At 36.8% G+C, this 22,640-nt stretch overlaps 1 protein-coding gene across 6 annotated transcripts in view; it reads left to right on the top strand.

The window, feature by feature from the left end:
* LOC138715323 (serine-rich adhesin for platelets-like) overlaps nucleotides 1–22,640 on the top strand; it is a 1,148,033-nt gene that overhangs the window by 774,457 nt on the left and 350,936 nt on the right. For all 6 annotated transcript variants that reach the window (XM_069848108.1, XM_069848110.1, XM_069848109.1 and 3 more), the window contains one exon: nucleotides 13,365–13,490. In XM_069848108.1, coding sequence (XP_069704209.1) covers nucleotides 13,365–13,490 — 126 coding nt within the window. The remainder of the gene's footprint in view (nucleotides 1–13,364; nucleotides 13,491–22,640) is intronic.

Here is a 22,640-nt window from a genome sequence, read left to right as displayed (position 1 = left end):
CAGCGAGCGGGCGGGTCGAGACCTGTTCCTTCATTGTGTGTAATGTTCAAATATAATTACTCTTACTGAAGTAATTCCCATCCCAATTTTTATTACTTCTTCGCATCACAGATCAGTAGATCTTGCAGTCACTAACTTGCAAAATAACTGACAGATATGTAGAAATTTACTTTTCTAATGTCTGAGAAAGAATATCTTAATACTGTCTCAGACTTCCTTGTGCAGCAAAGCTGAATTTATTATTGATTTCTCCAGAGGAAAAATGAGATACAGTTTGTTTGTAGAGGCAAGAGGCAGCCTACGAATCTAGCGATAATAAAACGTAAACATATTTCAATGATTTAAGATCCCCGGCTTCACGTCACTTAGATATCCCCTCAACTAACCCACTAGCCTTGTCACATACCTTGTAAAAGACCACGCATGCGCAGTGAAGAGAGCCGAGAGTATCGCTGTTCGATAGGTGCTTTCGGTTGGACGCAAAATTCTTCCTGCAAACGAACGTGAAGAGAAGCTTGATATTACTGTAGTTGTATTTGATCACCAGCAGGAGCAGTTTGCTGTGAAGTTTGGGCAAACATCATCACTTGATTGAGTTTTTATTTTCTATTTCAATGATTGAATAATGGACACATGTACAAGGTGTTGCTGGAAGATACTTTGCGGATTCTATTGGAAGATGTACCACTGATAGTGCATAGGAAAATGTAAATGCATCACGATGGAGCGCCGATACATTGTAGTAATGTAGTGTGATAATATTTCAGTTCTACTTTTCTGATAATTTCATTGGATGGGAGAATGTGAGTGTATTGGTCACTCTCCTCCCAAATTTGACACCCTTCGATATGTCTTCTGAGGACATGAAAAGAGCTTCATCTCTGTAATGCCTGTAGTTGTTTCTGGCAGAAATTTCTTCTGTTTATGAACGTAATTGTATAAGTTGCTATTGTACATTTTCTGTAACCTACCATAGAATATGGACAATAAATTAAATTGGCATCAGGGTCCCATTATTTCAGAGAATTATTATTATGAATAATTTCAAGGGAAAAATTGTTCCGGGGCCGGGTATCGATCCCGGGACCCGGCCCCGGAACAATTTTTCCCTTGAAATTATTCAAATCTGCTTTACAGGGAGCGTTACCGGAAAGACTAGATTTGCATAATATATACGTCACTGTGTACGTTAACAGAAAACCAATTCTAAGTCACACAGAGATTGTGTGCAATCGATATGGGTCTCTGGCAGTTTCGTCAGCCCACGCGAGTTGTGTGGATATAAAAGGGAAAAGTTGAGACGGTGTCGGGTGAAGTTCCCGGGTAGCTCAGTTGTTAGAGCCCTGGTACGTTCAACCAGAGGTCCCGGGATCGATACCCGGCCCCGGAACAATTTTTCCCTTGAAATTATTCAAATCTGCTTTACAGGGAGCTTTACCTGAAAGACTAGATTTGCATAATTATTATTATATTATTAAGTCGGATAGACACTACATAGGTCTAATAGACTTTTAAGAGCAATGACAATCCTTAACATATCTAGGAGACACATTTCGTAGGTTCAGGGCAAATATGAGAATCTAAAAGTACCGTGTCTCTAAATGTATCTTGTTACATAAGATATAGTGCTAAACAACTAACTTCAAGAACTTCAGGGGGCATATAGGTCTACACATTCGGAAATCGAAAAAATTATTTTTTTCCTTTTTATTGACTACTTTCCTCAATAATTATTTGGGGGTAAGAAGGCTGAAGTTACAGGAGAATGGAGAAAGTTTCACAACGCAGAACTGCACGCAGTGTATTCTTCACCTAACATAATTAGGAACATTAAATCCAGACGTTCGAGATGGACAAGACATATAGCACGTAAGGATGAATCCAGAAATGCGTATACAATGTTAGTTGGAAGACTTTAACGAAAAACATCTTTGGGAAGGCCGAGACGTAAATGGGAGGATAATATTAAAATGATTTGAGGTAGGTGGGATATGATAGTAAGTATTGGATTAATCTTACTTAAGATAAGGACCGATGGCGAGCTTATGTAAGGGCAGCAATGAACCTCCGGGTTCTGTAAAAGCCATTTGTAAGTAATTTTCTCAATAATATGGTATTTTTTTTTTTATATATATATAATACTTTTAGAGTTATGTCCTAAAACATGACACTATCAATTTACGTGGCCGTTTAAACATGAACAGAACTTTTCATCTTCGGTAAGTTTGTTGCTCATTTCTCGTAACTTAAATTTTACAAATCCGTTTCCCCTGTAACTTCAAATTTTTTTAGTTAAATTTATAAAATTTTACATGCAAGCACATTTCATACTGGAGAACATACCTGTCTAGCGCTTCTTTATCATTTCAAGTTATTTTTCATTAAGTATTCGTTACGAAAAAATAAATGTTACAATTCATGGAAAAAAAATTCACAAATATTTTTTTATCATATACTCAACTCATAAGGGCCATGATTTGTTAACAGATTATTTATGAATAAAATATAGAAGAGAGCATTAAAAATACTCAAAATTGTACAAAATAAAAAAAAAACAATTGCACCCCCAATTGAAAAATATGATTATCCTAAACCAGTGATGTCAAAGAAAGCGCATTTTTCTGACCTTGACGTCGTACGCGGGCATCAAGCGCTGGGTATGTATGGAGCAAGGATTATGTATATGAATAAGGAGCCTGTTGGATTAAGAAAACAGTGGTGTACAAACTTCAAACGGAACATGAAATTTTATAATTTCAAGGGAAAAATTGTTCCGGGGCCGGGTATCGATCCCGGGACCTCTGGTTGAACGTACCAGCGCTCTGCCAACTGAGCTACCCGGGAACTCCACCCGACACCGTCTCAACTTTTCCCTTTTATATCCACTTGGAATTGTGGTTTTCTGTTAACGTACACAGTGACGTATATATTATGCAAATCTAGTCTTTCAGGTAAAGCTTCCTGTAAAGCAGATTTGAATAATTTCAAGGGAAAAATTGTTCCGAGGCCGGGTATCGATCCCGGGACCTCTGGTTGAACGAACCAGCGCTCTGCTAACTGAGCTACCCGGGAACTCCACCCGACACCGTCTCAACTTTTCCCTTTTATATCCACAAAAGGGATGTTTAATGTAGAATAACTCTTCTCGGGTTCTCAGCCAGGTGAGTTGGAGATTAGCTTCCAAGCTTTCGACGGCTAGCTCTGCCATCTTCTACAGGGAATTGAAGTGATATAGACCATGTCTAGCCGGTATATATGCAAAAGTAGGGCTTCCGCTGCGGGCCAATCAGGAGCTAGTTCCTAGTCCCGACCGCCAGGCGCATTCTGGTTGGTGGAAGCGGCAGCCAATCAGGAGCTACTTGCTGGTCCCGACTGTCTGCCGTGTGCGGGTGGTCTAAGCGTATTGATAGCAGATTTGCATGCTGTACTCAGTTGTAGACTCCCGCCTCTGTTGAAATTATTGCCATCTATAGTCGTGTCGCTGTTATTTCCGATGTGACTCCTCCCCTTTGCTTACGTCTTAGGAAGTGAAGGCTCTATAAAGTCTAAGTAGGTAGTATCGTTCGCCATTTTTGTTCTTTCGTTCCTGAGCTACCAGATGAGGAATCTATTTGCTTCACCGTTAAACATTATCATGTCGTAGCTCCTATGATAATAAATCAAACGCACTATAATTGAGCAAATAATTGAGCGGCAAATAACGTCCTCGTGTGATTTCTGCGAACGCCAGCAAAGAGCCAAAATGGCGGGCGATTATATTAAGTATTTATCGAGCCACAGGAAATTCATTACATCATCAATAGCGAATGACAAGACGCATACGTTTAAATGTAGCCGACCTGCAACGTGATTGGCTGCCGGAAATAAGAGCGACGGGACTATAGTTGCATTTCGATGGCTTCCTTGATAACCAAGTTCCAGTAACCTGATGTCTTATCTAAGATGGTGGTGGCGCCGAAAACTATCTTGTGACCAGTTTCTAGGCTGTGTTGGGCTACTGCAGACTTATCGGGGTAACAGAGACTTATGCTGCGTTGATGTTCCTTGCAGCGTTCCATAATGGTGTGTCCCGTCTGCTACATCGGGCTAGACATGGTCCCACATCACTTCAATTCCCTGAAGAAGATGGCAGAGCTAGCCGTCGAAAGCATGGAAGCTAATCTCCAACTCACCTGGCTGAGAACCCGAGAGGAGTTATTTGGTTGTTGTTGTTTCTATTAGGAACCTGTTAATAATTATTGGGTTTGATGTTTGGACAGGATTTAAATTGGATTATGCTAGTTTTGTTACAATTTAATACTAATTTATTGGCTGACAACTAGTCACATATTTTGAGGAGAATTGCCTCTGTTGAAGATTGGAATGTGTTGGAGTTATTGGCTGTAATTACTATACTTGTTTCATCTGCAAATAATATGGGATGACCTACATCTTTCATTGGGGAGGGAGGGGGCAAGATCATTTATGAACACTAGAAAAAAATAGGGGACCTAATATTGATCCTTGAGGAATTCCATTATTAATAGTTCCCCATGTCGGGGTAGATTTCATAGTTGTATTGGTTTCGACTTTCTGTTTCTAATCTATGAGATATGAATGAAACCATTGGTGTTCTGTATGGTTGTGAAACTTGGAGTCTCATTTTGAGAGAGTAACAGTGGTTAAGGGTATTTGAGAATAGGGTCCTTAGAAAAGTATTTTGGGGCTAAGAGGGATGAAGTTACAAGAGAATGGAGAAGTTACACAACGCAGAACTGCACAAATTGTATTCTTCACCTGACATAATTAGCAACATTAAATCCAGACTTTTGAGATGGGCAGGGCATGTAGCACGTATGGGCGAACCACGCAGTTCAGCTTTCCATTACAGTGTGAGATCTTGCTGACAGGAATGAACAACGAGCGAAATTTATTGTTGCAACAGAGGCTCTCAAACTTTGAGAGACCACTGCAGGTAAATTCCTTTTCCATAATCCGAGAGCTCGTAAATACATTTCCAATTTTATTAAAGTTCATATAAGTTTTATATACATATATATATAACAGAAATATTAATAATAAAGTACGGCGTAATCTTAAGAATTAAAGATTATGAAAATAGTGTGACGTGTTGACAAGTGATTTTTTTAATTATCAAATACTTGATTAATGAAATTTTGTAGCATGTTGTCTTTTTTTTCTGACTTATAAAATTTATAACATTGATCATTGCATTATTAAATTAATTTTAATGATATTGATGTGAAAAAGAAATGGTAATGCGAAGAATGATTATGCACTAAGCTCACCACGGAAGTCAATTGAGGAGGGAAAGCAGCAAAAAAAAAGTCACCATTTCGGTAAAACATTTACCACACATACATACCCCAAATGTTTTTACATGCAATGTATGTAATTTTATGTGTAAAAAATGTATGAATCTTCCGATTTTAACACTGTTTATAACACTAATTAATATTACGAATTTAAAAATGTAGCATCTTAATACAACAATAATTATAATTTATTAAACAATTTAACCTTAGTGCTTAATGTATTTTATTTTTATTACACCTGAGAATTTTTAAGTTTTAGCGAGGCTAATGAGACTTTTTCTTGTTATCTTCTGTCCGTTAGCTTCTTAATTTTGGGGTGAATTCAAGTTATTGTCAAACGGAGAAGTCATAAAGTTGCAGCAGGTGGTTCCTCTGCTTCGTTTTAAGCACGGTCATGAGAGAAAATGCAGTTTCACAAAGATATGTGGTGGAAAAATAGGTTGAAAGGTTTCTAAGTCTGAAAAATTCCCGATCATTAAAAAATAAGTGGCTTGGTCACTGATGTTTGCTACACATATGTTATTTAGATTTTAGAATTTGGAGTTTAAGAGACAAACTGGATCCGCGCTTTTCGACACAATCATGAAAATTATTCTCCTAAGAATATTTCCACTGTAAAATATTATAGGCCTACTATATTCGTGAAAAATGCTTTGAAAAGTAAAGTTACAAATTCCAGGAGAATATCTCACGGCCCGTGCCGGTAACGGGCCGCGACCCGACAGTTGAGAAACACTGTGTAACGCGATAGAACAACGTCTGTATTTGGAGTCCGTCTCATCGTATATACAGACTATTGCAATCAACATTGTTCTTATTGTAAGATTACTCAGTTTTCTAAATTAGGTTAAGTCAAGATAGTGTAAGCTAAGATTAGATCTGTAGTCAGGGTTAGCGGCTTGTTTTTTAATTGTATGTTCACATATTGTAGTCTTAATGAACATGAATATCGTTATACATTCTATCTCTCAGCGTCACTCATTTTGTGATTCATAACGGTTCCGTGCACGGGTATCAATGTCATGGTATACCGTAATGCTCCAACCCCGCTAAAGCACCCCGATAGATAAAAATCTCACTTCATTGCAGTTATGAAGTAAGAATGTGGGACTACTTGTTAACTATAAATGTCAAGCACTTCTTTACTTGACATCGATGTAGTATGAGATAGAGTTCGTTCTCGAATGTCGGGGAAAGAAACGCTGCACTGCACTGACAGACGAAGCAACTCTTGGACAGGTCGACAGGCGACTGCATCTGAAACTAAACTGAGGAGTCTCGCATCGTTAGAAACAAAGAAATGAAAATGAACAGGACGAGACGCGAAAGTAAGAACAATACGAGTTAAAACTAAAATGTCTACATGTCTCACATCTTACAATGATCAAGGCACAGATGTCAGAAATTGTATTAGAGTAGAGAAGTTTAATTATGGTACCTATCCTATTATTATTATTATTATTATTATTATTATTATTATTATTATTATTATTATTTTATGCCTATTTATTCTCATTCTATTACACAGGGTGATTCACGAGGAAAGGTAAAAAATTTGGGATGTGAATTCTGAAGTCATTCTGAATAAAAAAGTTCATATGAACATAGGTCCTTTTTCGAACAATGGCGGAGCTAGATGCATTTTTTTGGTAAAACGTCTCGCCCCAATGTGAATCAGACGTTACCATATGCTGCTGGCGTGAGATGTGAGACAAGGCCACGGATCGCAATGAATGGCGTAACATAGGAATCTGCATTGTGAGCGACGTGGATAAGATGTGTTCATTCACCTCACAAACCAGGTAATGGGGTATTACAAAATGTGCAACTCTCCCGAGCGATGAGCGCGATTCACGCCCGAGCGCAACAGTGCGTTGAAGCAGGAGGACGTACCTTTGAAAATGTGCGAAAACATCGACCCTGACGTCTAGAATATTAGGTATGTATGCATACGTGAATATAAACTTTAAATTTGTCCGTTATCTGTCCCTAAATGCGAGTTAGTACAATGGAATCCCAGAAGTTTTTGTGAAATCAAAGAGCCACATCTCCGTACCCGTTCGAAAACGGACCCATATTCATAGGAACTTTTTGACTCAGAATGAGTTCAGAATTCACATAAAAAATTTTTTACCTTTCCTCGTGAATCACCCTGTATATTTATAAAGTTAGTTGTACATCGAAGATACACTTTAGTTTACGTCGTTCCCTCAGGAGCAGATTCTCCGCATAGTGTGGTTTAGTTCTACAAAACTTTCAGAAAGATGTAAAGCAGTTCTAAATTAGTGGGTGCAGTACGTGATGTGTTTGTTCTGATAGTTGTATTGAGTTTTGTACCACCTTATTACAGTTCACCAAGAGAACCATTTGTAATTGCTACCATCTCAGATTTCACAGGCTATACTTATTAGATTATATCAAGCACGGTAGTATGGTCGTTAATATGTCCACCTTGTATTCGGGAGATCCGTGGTTCGATCCCAGAGGCAGACTATCCAGACTTGAATTTTTCATGGTTTCCCAAGTCTCTCGAGAGAATGCTGGATAGTACCAGTTAGAAGGGCCAGAACCCCTTCCTTCCCAGTCTACAATCCTTAATAACATGAATCCGTATGCCCTCTTTTCACCTTATGCGACAGGCCGGTCATCTGCCCATGAAGTATTGGAACTGGCTGAGTGTGGTTCCCTCAAAGAATCTAAGGGGAGAAAAGAACATTATTTATTTATTTATTTACTTATTTACTTACTTATTTATTTATTTAATTATTTATTTACTTATTTATTTACTTATTTATTTATTTACTTATTTATTTACTTATTTATTTATTTATTTACTTACTTACTTATTTATTTATTTATTTATTTAAATCCACCACCAACAGAAGGAAGCTTCCAATTATAGGTGGCTTACATTGATATCTATACAAAATAAATGGATGGATGGAACTCTATTGTCGAAGGCATAATATATGCATAGACATGGTCAAATATATACAATAACAATTTAATTTAAAATAAGTCATATATAAAAAACATTATTCATTTCGAGGGCCACATGCGTACATCCTCAAGATTGTAGGGACACAATTTTATTAATTTCGTTTTAATATAATTCCTAAATTTGAGAGAATTTTTTGTATATTTGATGTCATCAGGCAAACTATTGTAGATTTTGATACCAAAGACCATATAGGTTCTATTAGTGTTTGTAAGATGGTGTGCAGGAATAGTTAAAACTATTTTTGTTACGAGTATCGTAGGTATGGAAGTCACAATTTTGGTGAAAAGCAGACAGGTTTTTATAAACTAGTTGTAAAACTTTAAAAATATATAAACCGTAAACAGTAAGAATATTATATTGTAAAAATAGTTCCCTACAAGAGGTCCTACTGTCAACGCCCGCTATGCATCTGACAATAGGCTTTTGAGCAATAAATATATCATTCAGCATAGTTCCAGATCCCCAAAAACAAATACCATATGAAAGCCTTGACTCAACGTGTGCGAAATAATAATACATCGTGATTTATTATCGTCCTCGCCCTTATAATAAGAAAAAACAAAACAAACAACACAAACGAAAGAAAGATGCAGAATATAATATTGCAGTTAATATAGTGTCAAATATCAATATAATATTGCAAAATTATTTTAAAACTAGAGTAAAAACCAATATAATACACTTATTCATAATTTAAATATCTAAGGTAATACAATTCTTTTTGATATTGTATGAAATTTTTTAACTGTTAAACTGAAATCTAGTTGAGAATCATAGTTTAAAGACAGAGTTGTAAGTATTACACACAACAAACAATGGAGAGTTCTTGAAGAAAACAGTTCTAGGAAATGGCATAACAAAAGGTTGCCTATGATGTAATTCTGTTCTTTTTACATTGAACTGAAGGAATTTAAGAAAATTGCAGTTATTCAATGTACCGTTAACAGTCTTATAGAGTAAAATTTGGCTATTTATTAATCGTCTAGATTTTAAATTTTCTAATTAAATTCAAAAAGTAACTGATTATATGAAATTTGCTTTACATAAGACGAGACGTGATGTTTTTTAAAATATAAATAACGTAAAAATCTTTTCTGCGTCCTTTCTATTTGCATCTGATGAACTGGAAGTGAGGTGACCATATTATAGACGCCATACTCTAGCTTACTCCTAACTAGAGTTTTATATAGAGTATCAATAGTATTTATAGTTTTTAATTCTTTTGCATTTCTGATTATAAATCCTAATTTTCTCTAGGCATCATTTACCAAAAGAGTAAAAAGAGGAAACGCTTTACAAAAATGTATTATCATTATTATTATTATTATTATTATTATTATTATTACTATTATTATTATTACTGTTATTAGACTAGCGTTATTAAATATTAATATTATACTGTGACAGCTGCAACGGGGTTCGAACACGCGTCCGACAGGGCGCGCGGCAGACGAAACGCTGGTACTGGGAGCATCTGCATGCTGAAGGGCAGAGGGGGTGTATTACGTCAACGCGGCGGAGAGGAGAGGCTAAGTCGTCCGTGTTTTGGGTCCGGGATGCGTGCGCATCTGGTGCGTGCGGAGTGAAGAGGGGTCCGGATTGTTCGAGTACTTTCTCTGGAGTGCTATCTCTGGAGACGCGTCGAACTTTCCAGGCTACGTCGCTGTGGTTATAAAAGAAGAAACGCGAGCGAACTCGGACAGTGTGTGATTCATGATCAAAGAGTTTGTAATACTTACTGGAGACACACATCCGTGAGTGGCAGGCAAGAAAAATGTCACAAATTGAATCGGCTAGCATCCGCCATTAAAGGGAGTGTTCGCGGCGCAAAATTCGAAAACGGTACCACAATACATTGCTGTAGCCTGGTGATAGACACTGTTTTAAACATCTTTTACAAATGATGAGTCGTGATGAAATAAACATGAAAGGCAGAGGAGCGCTATATTTATTAAAGTATTATAATGGTTCATCTTTGGCGATATTCTAAAAAATAAATTAAATCACCCATATACACTCGGGACAATTATGTGAAATATTGAATAATGGCAATGTCAGCATTAATTTTCAGTATTACTACTATTGTTTTAAGGACATACTAAATGGATATTTACTGTAATATTTAAAATGATCTATATTACAGTCCTTTCATGCAAAGGAAGAGGAAGGTATATGGTGCTTAGAAAATATTTAGTGGTGAAATATGAGATCATAAAAATTCTGGAAACAGATTATAATGAGAATAAATTTTATCATAAAACAATCTATTCATTGTGTAGTTGATGACCACCAAGTTAGAGGTCAGTACAGACTTTTTAATTAGTAGCGGTAATAGTAGGCCCAGGAGTAGTGGTAATAGGCCTAGTAGTAGTGGTAATAATAGACCTAGTAAAAGGTATCCCCGTAACATGCCATGAAGGCATTTGGGGGGCATGGAGGTAGAGCCTCATGCGTTCCATGACCTCGGCACTAGAATGAGGTGGTGTGGTCGGCACCACGCTCTGACCGCCTTTTACCCCCGGGAAAGACCCGGTACTCAATTTTATAGGAGGCTGAGTGAACCTCGGGGCCGTTCTGAAAGTTTGGCAACGAGAAAAAATCCTGTCAACACCTGGGATCGAACCCCGGACCTTCCAGTCAATAATAGACCTAGTAGTAGTGGTAATAGGCCTAGTAGTAATGGTAATAGGAGGCCTAGTTTCGATAGTAACTTATTAGTAGACCTAGTAGTAGTGGTAATAGGAGGCCTAGTTTCGATAGTAACTTATTAGTAGGCCTAGTAGTAGTGGTAATAGTAGGACTAGTAGTAATGGTAATAGTAGGCCTAGTAGTAGTGGTAATATTAGGTCTAGTAGTAGTGGTAATAATAGACCTATTAGTATTGGTAATAATAGAGCTAGTAGTAGTGGTAATAATAGACCTAGTAGTAGTAGTAATAGTAGGCCTAGTAGTAGTGGTAATAGTAGGCCTAGTAGTAGTGGTAATAGTAGGCCTAGTAGTAGTGGTAATAGTAGGTGTAGTAGTAGTGGTAGTAGTAGGTCTAGTTTTTGTGGCAATAATAGGCCTAGTAGTAATGGCAACAGTAGGCCTATTGGTAGTAGTGGTAATAGTAGACCTAGTAGTAGTGGTAATAATAGGCCTAGTAGTAGTGGTAATAGTAGGCCTAGTAGTAGTGGTCTAAGTCTAGTAGTAGTGGTAATAATAGGCCTAGTAGTACCGGTAGTGGTAATAGTAGGCCTAGTAGCAGTAGTAATAGTAGGGCTAGTAGCAGTGATAATAGTAGGCCTAGTAGTAGTGGTAATAATAGGTCTAGTAGTAGTGGTAATAATAGGCCTAGTAGTACCGGTAGTGGTAATAGTAGGCCTAGTAGCATTAGTAATAGTAGGCCTAGTAGCAGTAGTAATAGTAGGCCTAGTAGCAGTGGTAATAGTAGGCCTAGTAGCAGTGGTAATAGTAGGTGTAGTAGTAGTGGTGGTAGTAGTAGGTCTAGTTTTTGTGGCAACAGTAGGCCTAGTAGTGGTAATAGTAGACCTAGTAGTAGTGGTAATAATAGGCCTAGTAGTAGTGATAATAGTAGGCCTAGTATTAGTGGTAATAGTAGGCCTAGTTTTTGTGGTAATGGTACGCCTAGTAGTAGTGGTAATATTCGTAATAATAGGCCTAGTAGTAGTAGTAATAGTAGGCCTAGTTTTGGTGGTATTAGTAAGCCTAGTAGTAGTAAGACCCAGTTAGTAGTAGTGATAATAATAGACCTAGTAGTAGTGGTAATAGTAGGCCTAGTAGTAGTAGTCATAGTAGACCTAGTAGTAGTGGTAATAATAGGCATAACTAGGCCATCAGATATATTTTGACTAATTTCTTTGCATTTCATACAACCAAAAACTAGAAGTACATACTGTACAATACGGAAATTACATGATTAATTCATTTATTGTGAAACAAAACCGTTTTAGACAGATATAGTCTGAGGATTTTCGTATGCACTCTGCTATTATAATCCACTGTAATATGATGGCACCTAACCCTTACAGACAGACATTGTTGAAACCAACCTTATAAACCTGATTAATGTTTCTGGAAAAACTTTATCCAAGAAATATTCCTACATTCTGTAAACACATTCAAAGGAGGAACTGCATTTGGAACATTCTTTCAAGTATTAAGATATTATGCATGCTTTCCTGAGCATCCTACAATAGTAGCTATGTTCGAACAATTATTTGCGGCGCAGTATTTCACCATTTTCTTATTATTTCCCTTCAAGTGTACTTATATTTATTCGTACTACTCAAGAGGCATGAACTGCTCGCACTCCCGGCGAAGCATCAACTCCATTTAATGGCGGCAGAACAGCGGTTCAATTTTGTACGCGAAACTAGCGCCGTTGGTGTCTCTAGTTATATATTACAAACTCTTTGTTCATGATTAGTTCAGTCAGTAAGCCGGTGAACAGAGCAAGCCAGCCAGTCTTGTGTACCGGAGTTCGACTTGAGTGTGCGTCCGCAACTGTGTCAGCATCCGAAGGCCTGAGTTCGAGTGCAGTGGACCGCAGTTGGAGGGACCTGAGTTCGAGTACAGTGGACTGTCTCTGAAGGTCTGTGGTTCGAGATACTGTGAACTCGAGTGACTGAGCTAGAAGAACTGTGAACTGAGAACTGACGATTCTGATTTGTAAATAGTGCTTTGTAAATATTAGTTAAGATTAACAGTTCATTGTTGTTCGTAATAGTCGAAGTAAATTGTCATTGTCGTCAGTGGAGTGCACTAACGAATACTGAGTTACTGTGTGGAGAGCAAATCCAATTGTTGAGATAATAAAGTTACATTGTTGTTGAGTTGAAAAAAAGTTACAATACCTATTATTGCCATTACTTACTTAGAAGGAACCCGAAGGTTCATTGCCGCCCTCACATAAGCCCATCATCGATCCCTATCCTGAGCAAGATTAATCCAGTCCCTAGCATCATATACCACCTCCCTCAAATCCATTTTAACTATGGAATTGCGGAAACTTGTTTTATTTTATGAGAACATTGGTTTTCCCGCAGTTATGGCTCACTCTGGCCGAGAAGCATCTGCAAGCTCGAGGTGTGGACTGGGGCAATGCGGAGAGATTCTGTTTCAACGAGTGGAGCAACCCAGATGACGACGAGCTTGGAGTGCAGATCGTCAAGGTAAGTCTCAATTTTAACAAAGATATGTACGACATCCAGTAGTACGATTCCTGTTGATATGTTTATTTATTTACATATTTCTTTATACAATAATTGTGTTTATTTATGTATGTATATGTTTAACAATTTTATTGTTCTCTGTATATATTATCATTCGCACATTTACTGGTTGTCTTGGAGCATAAGGAGTACCTTAAACAACATACCGCATAGCGAAAATAATAATCCAAAAAAATCCCTTACATAGAAAGAAATAAAAGTGTTCGGCTTAAGGACTCAAATCATCAAAGATTTAAGTTCATTAGAGATTAATAAGTTACTCGATCAAGTAGCTGTTATTTTATCCATGACGAAATATTTTGATGTGGATGTTATACACTCAAAACCTTTTACAGCTCCTCTTCTCTTTACTGTATTTTTTCCTTTGTCGATCTACAACTATACTTCGTTCCATAATGTCTGACAGGCAACATAAATATTGCCGACAGAAAGAGAGAGAAAGATAATTGCTATTGAATCAATGGCAGAGCTCTCATTCCATGCTTATCTTGAAGTTGGGCGGTCTGAAGCTTTCTACCCTCACTCAATTTCAAGACAAGCGTGGAGTGAGACCTCTACAATTTGTTGAATAGCAATAAAATTAGACTTCTCTTTTCTTCCTCCGCCATATTTACAACGCGTGTCAGATATTGTGGGACGAAGTATAGAACAGTAGTTTGACCGTCACATTAAGCTTTAACTACGGTTGGATAGAGAGAGAAAATTCGTTGCGTGCGGCGAGGGTGATGCTGAACACACTGTTTCCATTCATGACAATCCTGTGCCACTTACGGCGCCCAGTGAACACTTAACTTTAGCAATCATTCAACCAAATAATATAAATTTTATAATTCGTTAACTATTCCGATAATTGTATATTATTATAAGGTATAAATTATGCAATTATTTGAAGGGAGATGCTCATCAATAAACGCACTCCGCTATTACTATTCCTCCGACTCTTGCGACTCGTACGACGTCCAGTGTACACTTAACTTTAGCAATCATTCAACCAACTAATATAAATTTTGTAACTCGTGAACTATTCCGATATTTGTATATTAATGTAAGGTGTAAATTATTCACTGTATTTGAAGGCAGATGCTGATCAATAAACGCACACTGCTATTGCTATTCCTACGACTCTTGCGACACGTACGACGTCTAGTGTACAATTAACTTTAGTAAAGATTCAACCAAATAATATAAATTTGATAACTCGTTAACTATTCCGATACTTGTATATTGATGTAAGGTTAAATTATTCTTTGTATTTCAAGACAGTTGCTGATCAATAAGCGCTATTGCTCTTCCTACGACTCTTGCTTCTCGTACGACGTCCAGTGTACTTCTAACTTTAGCAATCATTCAACCAACTAATATAAATTGTATAACTTGTTAACTATTCCGATAATTGTATATTAATATAAGATGTAAATTATTCACTGTATTTGAAGGGAGATGCTGATCAATAAATGCACTTAGTTATTGCTATTCCTGCGACTCTTGCGACTTGTACGACGTCCAGCGTACACTTAACTTCAGTAATAATATAATTCTACCAACTAATATAAATTTTATAACTCGTGAACTATTCCGATATTTGTTTATTAATTTAAGGTTAAATTATTCACTGTATTTGAAAGGAGATTCTCATGGGTGGCAACTCGTACTCTCAAAGTATCAACACAACCTCAGTCAGATAGAACAAACTCTGTACTACCTGTAGTGTCTGTATGCGGTTCATGCAAGAGGCAAGTTCATTCGCGTCTGCAGTAAGTGGCGGCTAGTTTTAAGTGAAAACCAATATAATCCCCAGATCATTCCCCTTTAGAAATGAGTCGAAAGAGAAAGTTATTTTATTAAGTTTGTATTATGTTCTATTACACTTTCTTACGCATGGTATTTTATGTTACAAATAAACTCAGTGAAGGTTTTAGTAAAGAAATACTCTATAGAGCTGCTTCAGGACAGCTAAAGGTAAAAATGGGATATCAATACAAGGTGACATTTATATCAAATATCGTTAGCACGTTGTGCGTGCAGGACATATGATCGACTAGCTAAGAGCATTTATGGATAAATTTGAAATGTGGCAGTATCATGTAAAACATAGACAACTTCAATTTCTTCGAATATAAACTATCTTGAAGAGTGATAAGAAAATCTTCTTATCAAATATAAGACCATACTTCAAGACCTACAGCATAATTTACTTTTAAGTGACAAATGAAAAGGAATCGAGATTTTTCTGAAATCCTTTTAGCTTACAGCCTATAGAAGAATGATCCTGAAAGTTTATAGCTTGAATTGATAAATCCACAGAACAGCACGCCACTCAGATTCCGGCGAAATCAGGAATCGAACTGTTCTTAATGCTGCCTAAGTCTTAATTTACAGATATATTCTTTGGTTCCATATATACTGTAGCCTATGTGCTTGAGTCAGAATTTAATACAAGAAAGAAGTGTAAAAGCTCTCAATGTACAGAAAGAGCTTAGTAGTAAGTTTATTTCATCTGTCGTGACATGTAAAAAATACTTCCTTGAATTTGTGATTATTTGCGAATACTGACTATTACCTTTCTGAGAACAGAGGAATACTCTTGAATGTAAATAAATACTTGTAAATTCTCGCGTTCCATGTTCCAAATAAGACATATAATAAGAAATATTAGCAAATAGTGTAATAATAAATAAATGTTGCAGCTATGTTTGTTGCATCTTGAAAAGGTTGTTTTCAGTTTGTATTTTATTATGTGTGTTTAGGTACAGCCTGTCTAAAATTACTATAATCATTGTACCATGCGTCATTCTGAAATTCAAATCATGGAGTATCACTACCACCTGCATGAGCCGCCAGACCGCACCATGGCAATGAACTGCTTTTGCAGCAAAACTACAAACAATTTGTAACTGCTGCGGCTGGCTCCGTCTCTCTTTCTCCCTTTCAAGGTTTTTTTCGCACTTTGGGAGCACGAGTTGCCCATCCATGGAGATGCTCATCAATAAGCGCACACCGCTATTGCTCTTCCTGCGACTCTTGCGACTCGTACGACGTCCAGTGTACTTCTAACTATAGCAATAATTCAACCAACTAATATAAATTGTATAACTTATTAACTATTCCGATAATTGTATATTAATATAAGATGTAAATTATTCACTGTATTTGAAGGGAGATGCTGATCAATAAATGCACTCCGCTATTGCTATTCCTGCGACTCTTGCGACTCGTACGACGTCCAGCGTACACTTAACTTCAGTAATAATATAATTCTACCAACTAATATAAATTTTATGATTCGTGAACTATTCCGATATTTGTAAATTAATGTAAGGTGTAAATTATTCACTGTATTTGAAAGGAGATGCTGATCAATAAACGCACACCGCTATTGCTATTCCTGCGACTCTTGCGACGCGTACGACGTCCAGTGCAGGCCTACAATTAATTTTAGTAATCATTCAACCAAATAATAAAAATTTTATAACTCGTGAACTATTGCGATATTTGTATATTAATGCAAGATATAAATTACCCTTGCGGTGGCTGAGTAATCGGGTCTCCGGCCTGCCACACGGGTGGCCGGGTTCGAGTCCCGGTCAGGTCTGGGATTTTTTATTGAAAAATCCATAGTGGCACTTTTGGCGAACAAGGTCGTAGTTGGGTTTTTCTCGGGGTTCTCCCTTTTTGCCACAGATTAGGCATTTACATTATTATCATTTGGTCACCATTTCTCCATTTCGTCATAATATATAGCATTTCTCCATCGCCGGCTGGCGACGCACGGAGGAGGCCGGCCTAGGAACAATGCGGATGTTGCCTGCTCGAAACCTAGGTACGCAGCGAACCTTAGTGTAGTCAGCCGATGTGGATTTGGGATACACCTAGCTTCAGGGTTAATGTAATAGATCGAAACAGGTCGCTGTGCTGGGCCATAGTGCCTCCTCCCGTAAATTCAGTTCCATTCCATTCCAAGGTATAAATTATTCACTACATTTGATGTGAAATTGTCAATCGCCTTCATCTTCGCACTCACATTGAGGCTCACTAATGTAGGAAAGAAGACTTGGCGAGTTTCTACAGGTTTTAAAAGAAGAATCAAATAATATTTTGCTCATTATTTTGCAAGTTATTTGAGTAAGAAACCTCATACACGTTAATCGCTAATCCTTTATATCCGCAACTATCCTGATGTAAAGTGTATATTTCAGTGGAAATGCGTGCTCCAATACAATACCATCCACAATATACAGCTCGTAAAAGAGATGTGGAACACTCTTAAAAGTACCATAGTAAGAGATGTAACTATGTAATTCTGCATAGATGCCGTATACCAGCCGTGGCGAAAATCTGATTGTGCACCGAGCCACTATGTAACCTACAACGTGCATAGCTCCTACGGAGGGAGGCGGACACTCGAAGGGGAAGTGAAGCAACTGTCTGACTTATTAACGGATTTTCATTTTCCTTACATCAAGCACTTAAAATATAATTTTACACAGTACAAGGTTACAAACGAATGTTTAGTACGTGTAACGAAGAAAGAAATGAACACGAAAATATAGGACACATTATCACAACCTAAAATTAACTGTCTTCAGAATGTCTCTGCGACAGAGTTTCAAAATCAGGAATGATGTCACTTACTGCCAGTCGTACTTGATCACGAAGGTATTTGTCTGTCAGTCGTGATCTAAATGTTGTTTTTACTATTGTCATTGTTGAATATAATTTTTCACGAACGTAAGTTGTAGCGAACTTCGCTTCAACAGAGCAAGCGAAAGAACGAAGCTTCGGATTTTATTTTTTTGGCAAAGATTTGAAAAGTTCAACATTTGTCAAGTCCTTACATCTGTAGCTTCCATTTAACATCATATTGTAAATCTGTGAGTTTAAATTGAAGAGCTAACCGCATTATTCGTACATCTGCTGAAAAAGAATCGACGTGCAGAGATAATAATAATAATAATAATAATAATAATAATAATAATAGTAGTAGTAGTAGTAGTAGTAGTAACACTTAACCTTTTAATGTTTCATGAGTGATATGTAGTATAATGCCGTTTTATGTTATATAACCGTTTCCTCGTAATACTTGTGAACAAATTACACATTTAATATTCTCATCATATTGTCAGCAAAAAAAAAAAAATGAATAAAAAAATGCGTCCTCCCATACTACTTGGAAACTTTCGTTTTTATAGAGGTACATGGTTTCGAGAGAGACATTGCGACGATACGCCACTTGCAGGTCAGAGACAAATACCAATGGAACGGAGTTTGACTGCAGTGACTGAGAGGGTGGGGGATGGCAGAGTTAGGAAGCAAGAGAAATGCATAGCTATCTTTGCGAGCCACAATGTGCTCGCGAGTCACATTTTCGCCACGGCCGCCGTAGACAGTTAGTACTGTAAAATGTAGTTAACCTGTTAGATTAAAATTTACATTGTCGTACTGCAGACATTTCTGTTCATTAAGCGTGAGTCTGTGAGGGTTTTTTTATTAACCTCTCGTATAACACGTTCCTGCAGTGATTCGGCGTGTGAGAAACTTCCTTCCTATTTTGTGTTCTATTTACGGCACGAAACATGTTTTTCTCGGACAAGTTAAATTTACTAGTGATTACTGTGAACCGACACTGCTGTATTACTTGAGGCGTGTAGTTGCAAAATCAGATACATCACTTTTTTATTTCGAAAATGAGTTAATGTTATATTTCATACCTTCATATGATTCTACAACTGTTATAACACTGTTATGCTCCAAAGCTAGACACATCACATGGATTTGTATGTTGAAAGAATAGGATTGGTTGCAAATCCTTGATTCCTTGCAAATGTTTTTCCTCTATACTGAAAAATTGTGTTTTAGTTACGTATCTGATTTTTCAAGTAAACGCCTCACTTATGGATACCTACTTCTGTGTTTAAGTTAAAGAATAATAGCCGAACGTCTTGCCTGGGCACTTTCGCCTGTTCTTATTTCCTACACTAATATATTTTGAATTTTCTGTTTTTCAGCACTTTCATGTGATTACATTTGTAAAATTGTCCTTATTTAATATGATATGATCATGTTAGTCGAGTACATATATTGTTTTTTTTCTGTATTATCATGTCTTTGGATATAGACCATAGCCTGTTATTATTTATTTATATTTAATAATCGGTGAATTTTAGTTGGTTGAGATCAGAGATAAATTATATCTCTAAGATCCTTTGGAATATCAACATGACCTTTTCAATTAATGCGCTGTTTTTAGATGAGCTGTCCTTTGGATCTCTATTATTATTATTATTATTATTATTATTATTATTATTATTATTATTATTATTATTATTATTATTATTATTATTACTATTATTGCTCCCATCACTACTGTTACTGTTATATATTATTGCGACAGTTAATTTTATCATATCCCATTTAGGTCATCAATAGCATTCAAACAGAGAGAGAATGGAAATGCTTTATGTTTCATGTATGTTTAATCAAGTGGTAATCGTCTGTGGTAGTGGCGCAGCTGTTTCATTGTTTAGACGTCTATCAACGCATTACCCATCTATCCATAGGCAACAATGCGCTACACTACATTCGCATTAGTTGTCCTAATGGACAGTCATAATCCCCATAGAGTAGAAGAGTGTATTTTTTATTTATGCAGAAAACTTTAATGTTTCCTGCGGATACTAGTATTCTTCCAACAGATTACCATCACCATAATAATGATAATCATAAAAATTATCATAAAATATATAGCCATTATCACACTCGTCACAAACTGATACACTAACCGTAATCATAATCTTTGTTGTGTTTATGTTCCCTTTTCATGTATGGTATTAAAGATTTTTTTCAACTTCAGATGCTACTCAGAAACAACATTAATTATTTTTTAATTTATTTATTATAGGTCGCTTTAACTTAGGAAGTCATATCGCGACAATACATAAATAATTTTTACAGTTTACATAGTGTTTACTGATAGCTTTCAAAAATTGTATTATAGGCCGCGCCACCGTTTTTGGCATGTGAAATAAGTAATGAGAACCTTAAGTACGAGTGTCTATGGGCGATAAAGCTGACAATTGAGATTGGCAGTGTGTTGATGTGACGTGTATTTAGGAGGAGGTACCATTCTCAGCTGCAATGGCAACAGAAACTCGCTGACTGGACACTGTACTCAATTTTTTTAAAATAGCTTATTTTACGACGCTGTATCAACATCTCAGGTTATTTAGCGTCTGAATGAGATGAAGGTGATAATGCCGGTGAAATGAGTCCGGGAAACCCCGGAAAAAACCTCAACCAGGTAACTTGCCCCGACCGGGATTCGAACCCGGGCCACCTGGTTTCGCGGCCAGACGCGCTAACCGTTACTCCACAGGTGTGGACACTGTACTCAAGGACACACCGCAGGAACGCTAGCGTAGGGCAAGTTAAGTGCGAGTATCTTACTTTTGCCTCAGTCTGGGTAGCAAGACTGACAACTGTGGTTGGCAGAATGCTGATGTGACGTGTGTAGAAGGTGGTACCATTCTCAGCTACACTATCAACAGATGCTCGCAGATTGTGCATTGTACTCAAGGACACACGCCAGGAACACTGGCGTCAGCAATAAGTTTGAGCTGAATGATGGGTTGTTTAGAACTGTTGATAAGTCTGTTGGAATGTGGAATTGATCTTTATGTATAATTGTTCATTTACTATCTCTAATGTTTGTCCATTTTCAGTCACTTGTGTTCTTTTTAGAGGTTATGCACTAATAAAGATTATACACTGTTAATGATTAGATGTTTAATGCTAGCCCACTTTCTGTCACTTAGGATCTGTCCATCTTCTTCCGAGCATCTGCCATGTTGTCCTGCATGTCGCTGTTCTTGTCCACTGTCTACCATTTTCCTTCCTGAAGAAGTCACTCCATCGGGCCCTCGGTCTTTCCGCTGTCCTCTTCCCCGTTATTGAATGCCACATGGTTGTAGCATATGCCCATCACGATGTGTTCACTCTGCTTACGTGTCCATCCTACTTCCATAGTCCGGGTCAGCTTACTTAATAGTTAATACCCTAAGGGTGAAACGTAACCATTTTTTTTCCCTATTACTACATAAGCTAGTGGATTATGGTGATTTTCTAATTTTCAGGTTGAATTTGCTTTTGCCAACTTCGCTTCGAATTTCGGTACTGAGAAATACTACAATTGGTAGTGATTTTATAACTGTTATGTTGGCAGCAGTGACACAAGTTGTCAGTAGTTTAAATTCTGAAAATTCAAGTTGTTCTAGGTCTCTGAGCCCATTACTGGAAGCTAGTGAAATTTGAACATACTAATAATTAATTAATGTCAGTATTAATATTGATACATACTAGTTATTGTATGTTTTGCTTTGTGTTGTGGTTACAGTTTCAAGATTAGAGTCAGGTAGGCTAAGTGTAAATAAATATAACATATTTCGTGTGATACATGTCCTTGAGTAATCGATAGATATACCATTTCACATTTTAGTTGATTTCTTTCGTGTTTAAACTTTTATTATAATAATGGAGTAAATATTCTAAAGCATACATTTCAAAGTGGCATTCGTTTTCGGAATGTATACTAATCATTTCACGTGATGAAACAAAATACATTTTTAGGTTAGGTCTCGTGATTCGTAAACTGTTTAATCAAAGCAATGAATATTATATTGTCAGACAAAATATATTTCATTATTAGATCATACACTAAACTACTAACTACTACCATAATGTGCGAGAGGTCCAGAAGAAAAATATACTCTTTCACAAATTATTGAAGTTTTAGAAAACACCTCCCTAACATAAAGATGAGATGTGGTAAATAAGCAAAACAACGTTATTGTTAATACCCTATTATTATTATTATTATTATTATTATTATTATTATTATTATTATTATTATTATTATTGTTATTATAGTACATGACATTTGTGATTTTATTGATTTTATCCTCTTTTGGTGACATCTAATATTAGTTAGAAACACTGAAGAGACGGCCAAATTAGTCTTTTAGGAATTACTCTTACGTGACCCTCAGTATATTTCACTCGCTGAGCTGCCATCACGACGTCTTGTAGGCCTGTCAT

This window comes from Periplaneta americana, chromosome 15 (assembly GCF_040183065.1).
Source record: "Periplaneta americana isolate PAMFEO1 chromosome 15, P.americana_PAMFEO1_priV1, whole genome shotgun sequence".
Taxonomy (NCBI): domain Eukaryota; kingdom Metazoa; phylum Arthropoda; class Insecta; order Blattodea; family Blattidae; genus Periplaneta; species Periplaneta americana.
This window is presented reverse-complemented; position numbering and strand designations above follow the sequence as displayed.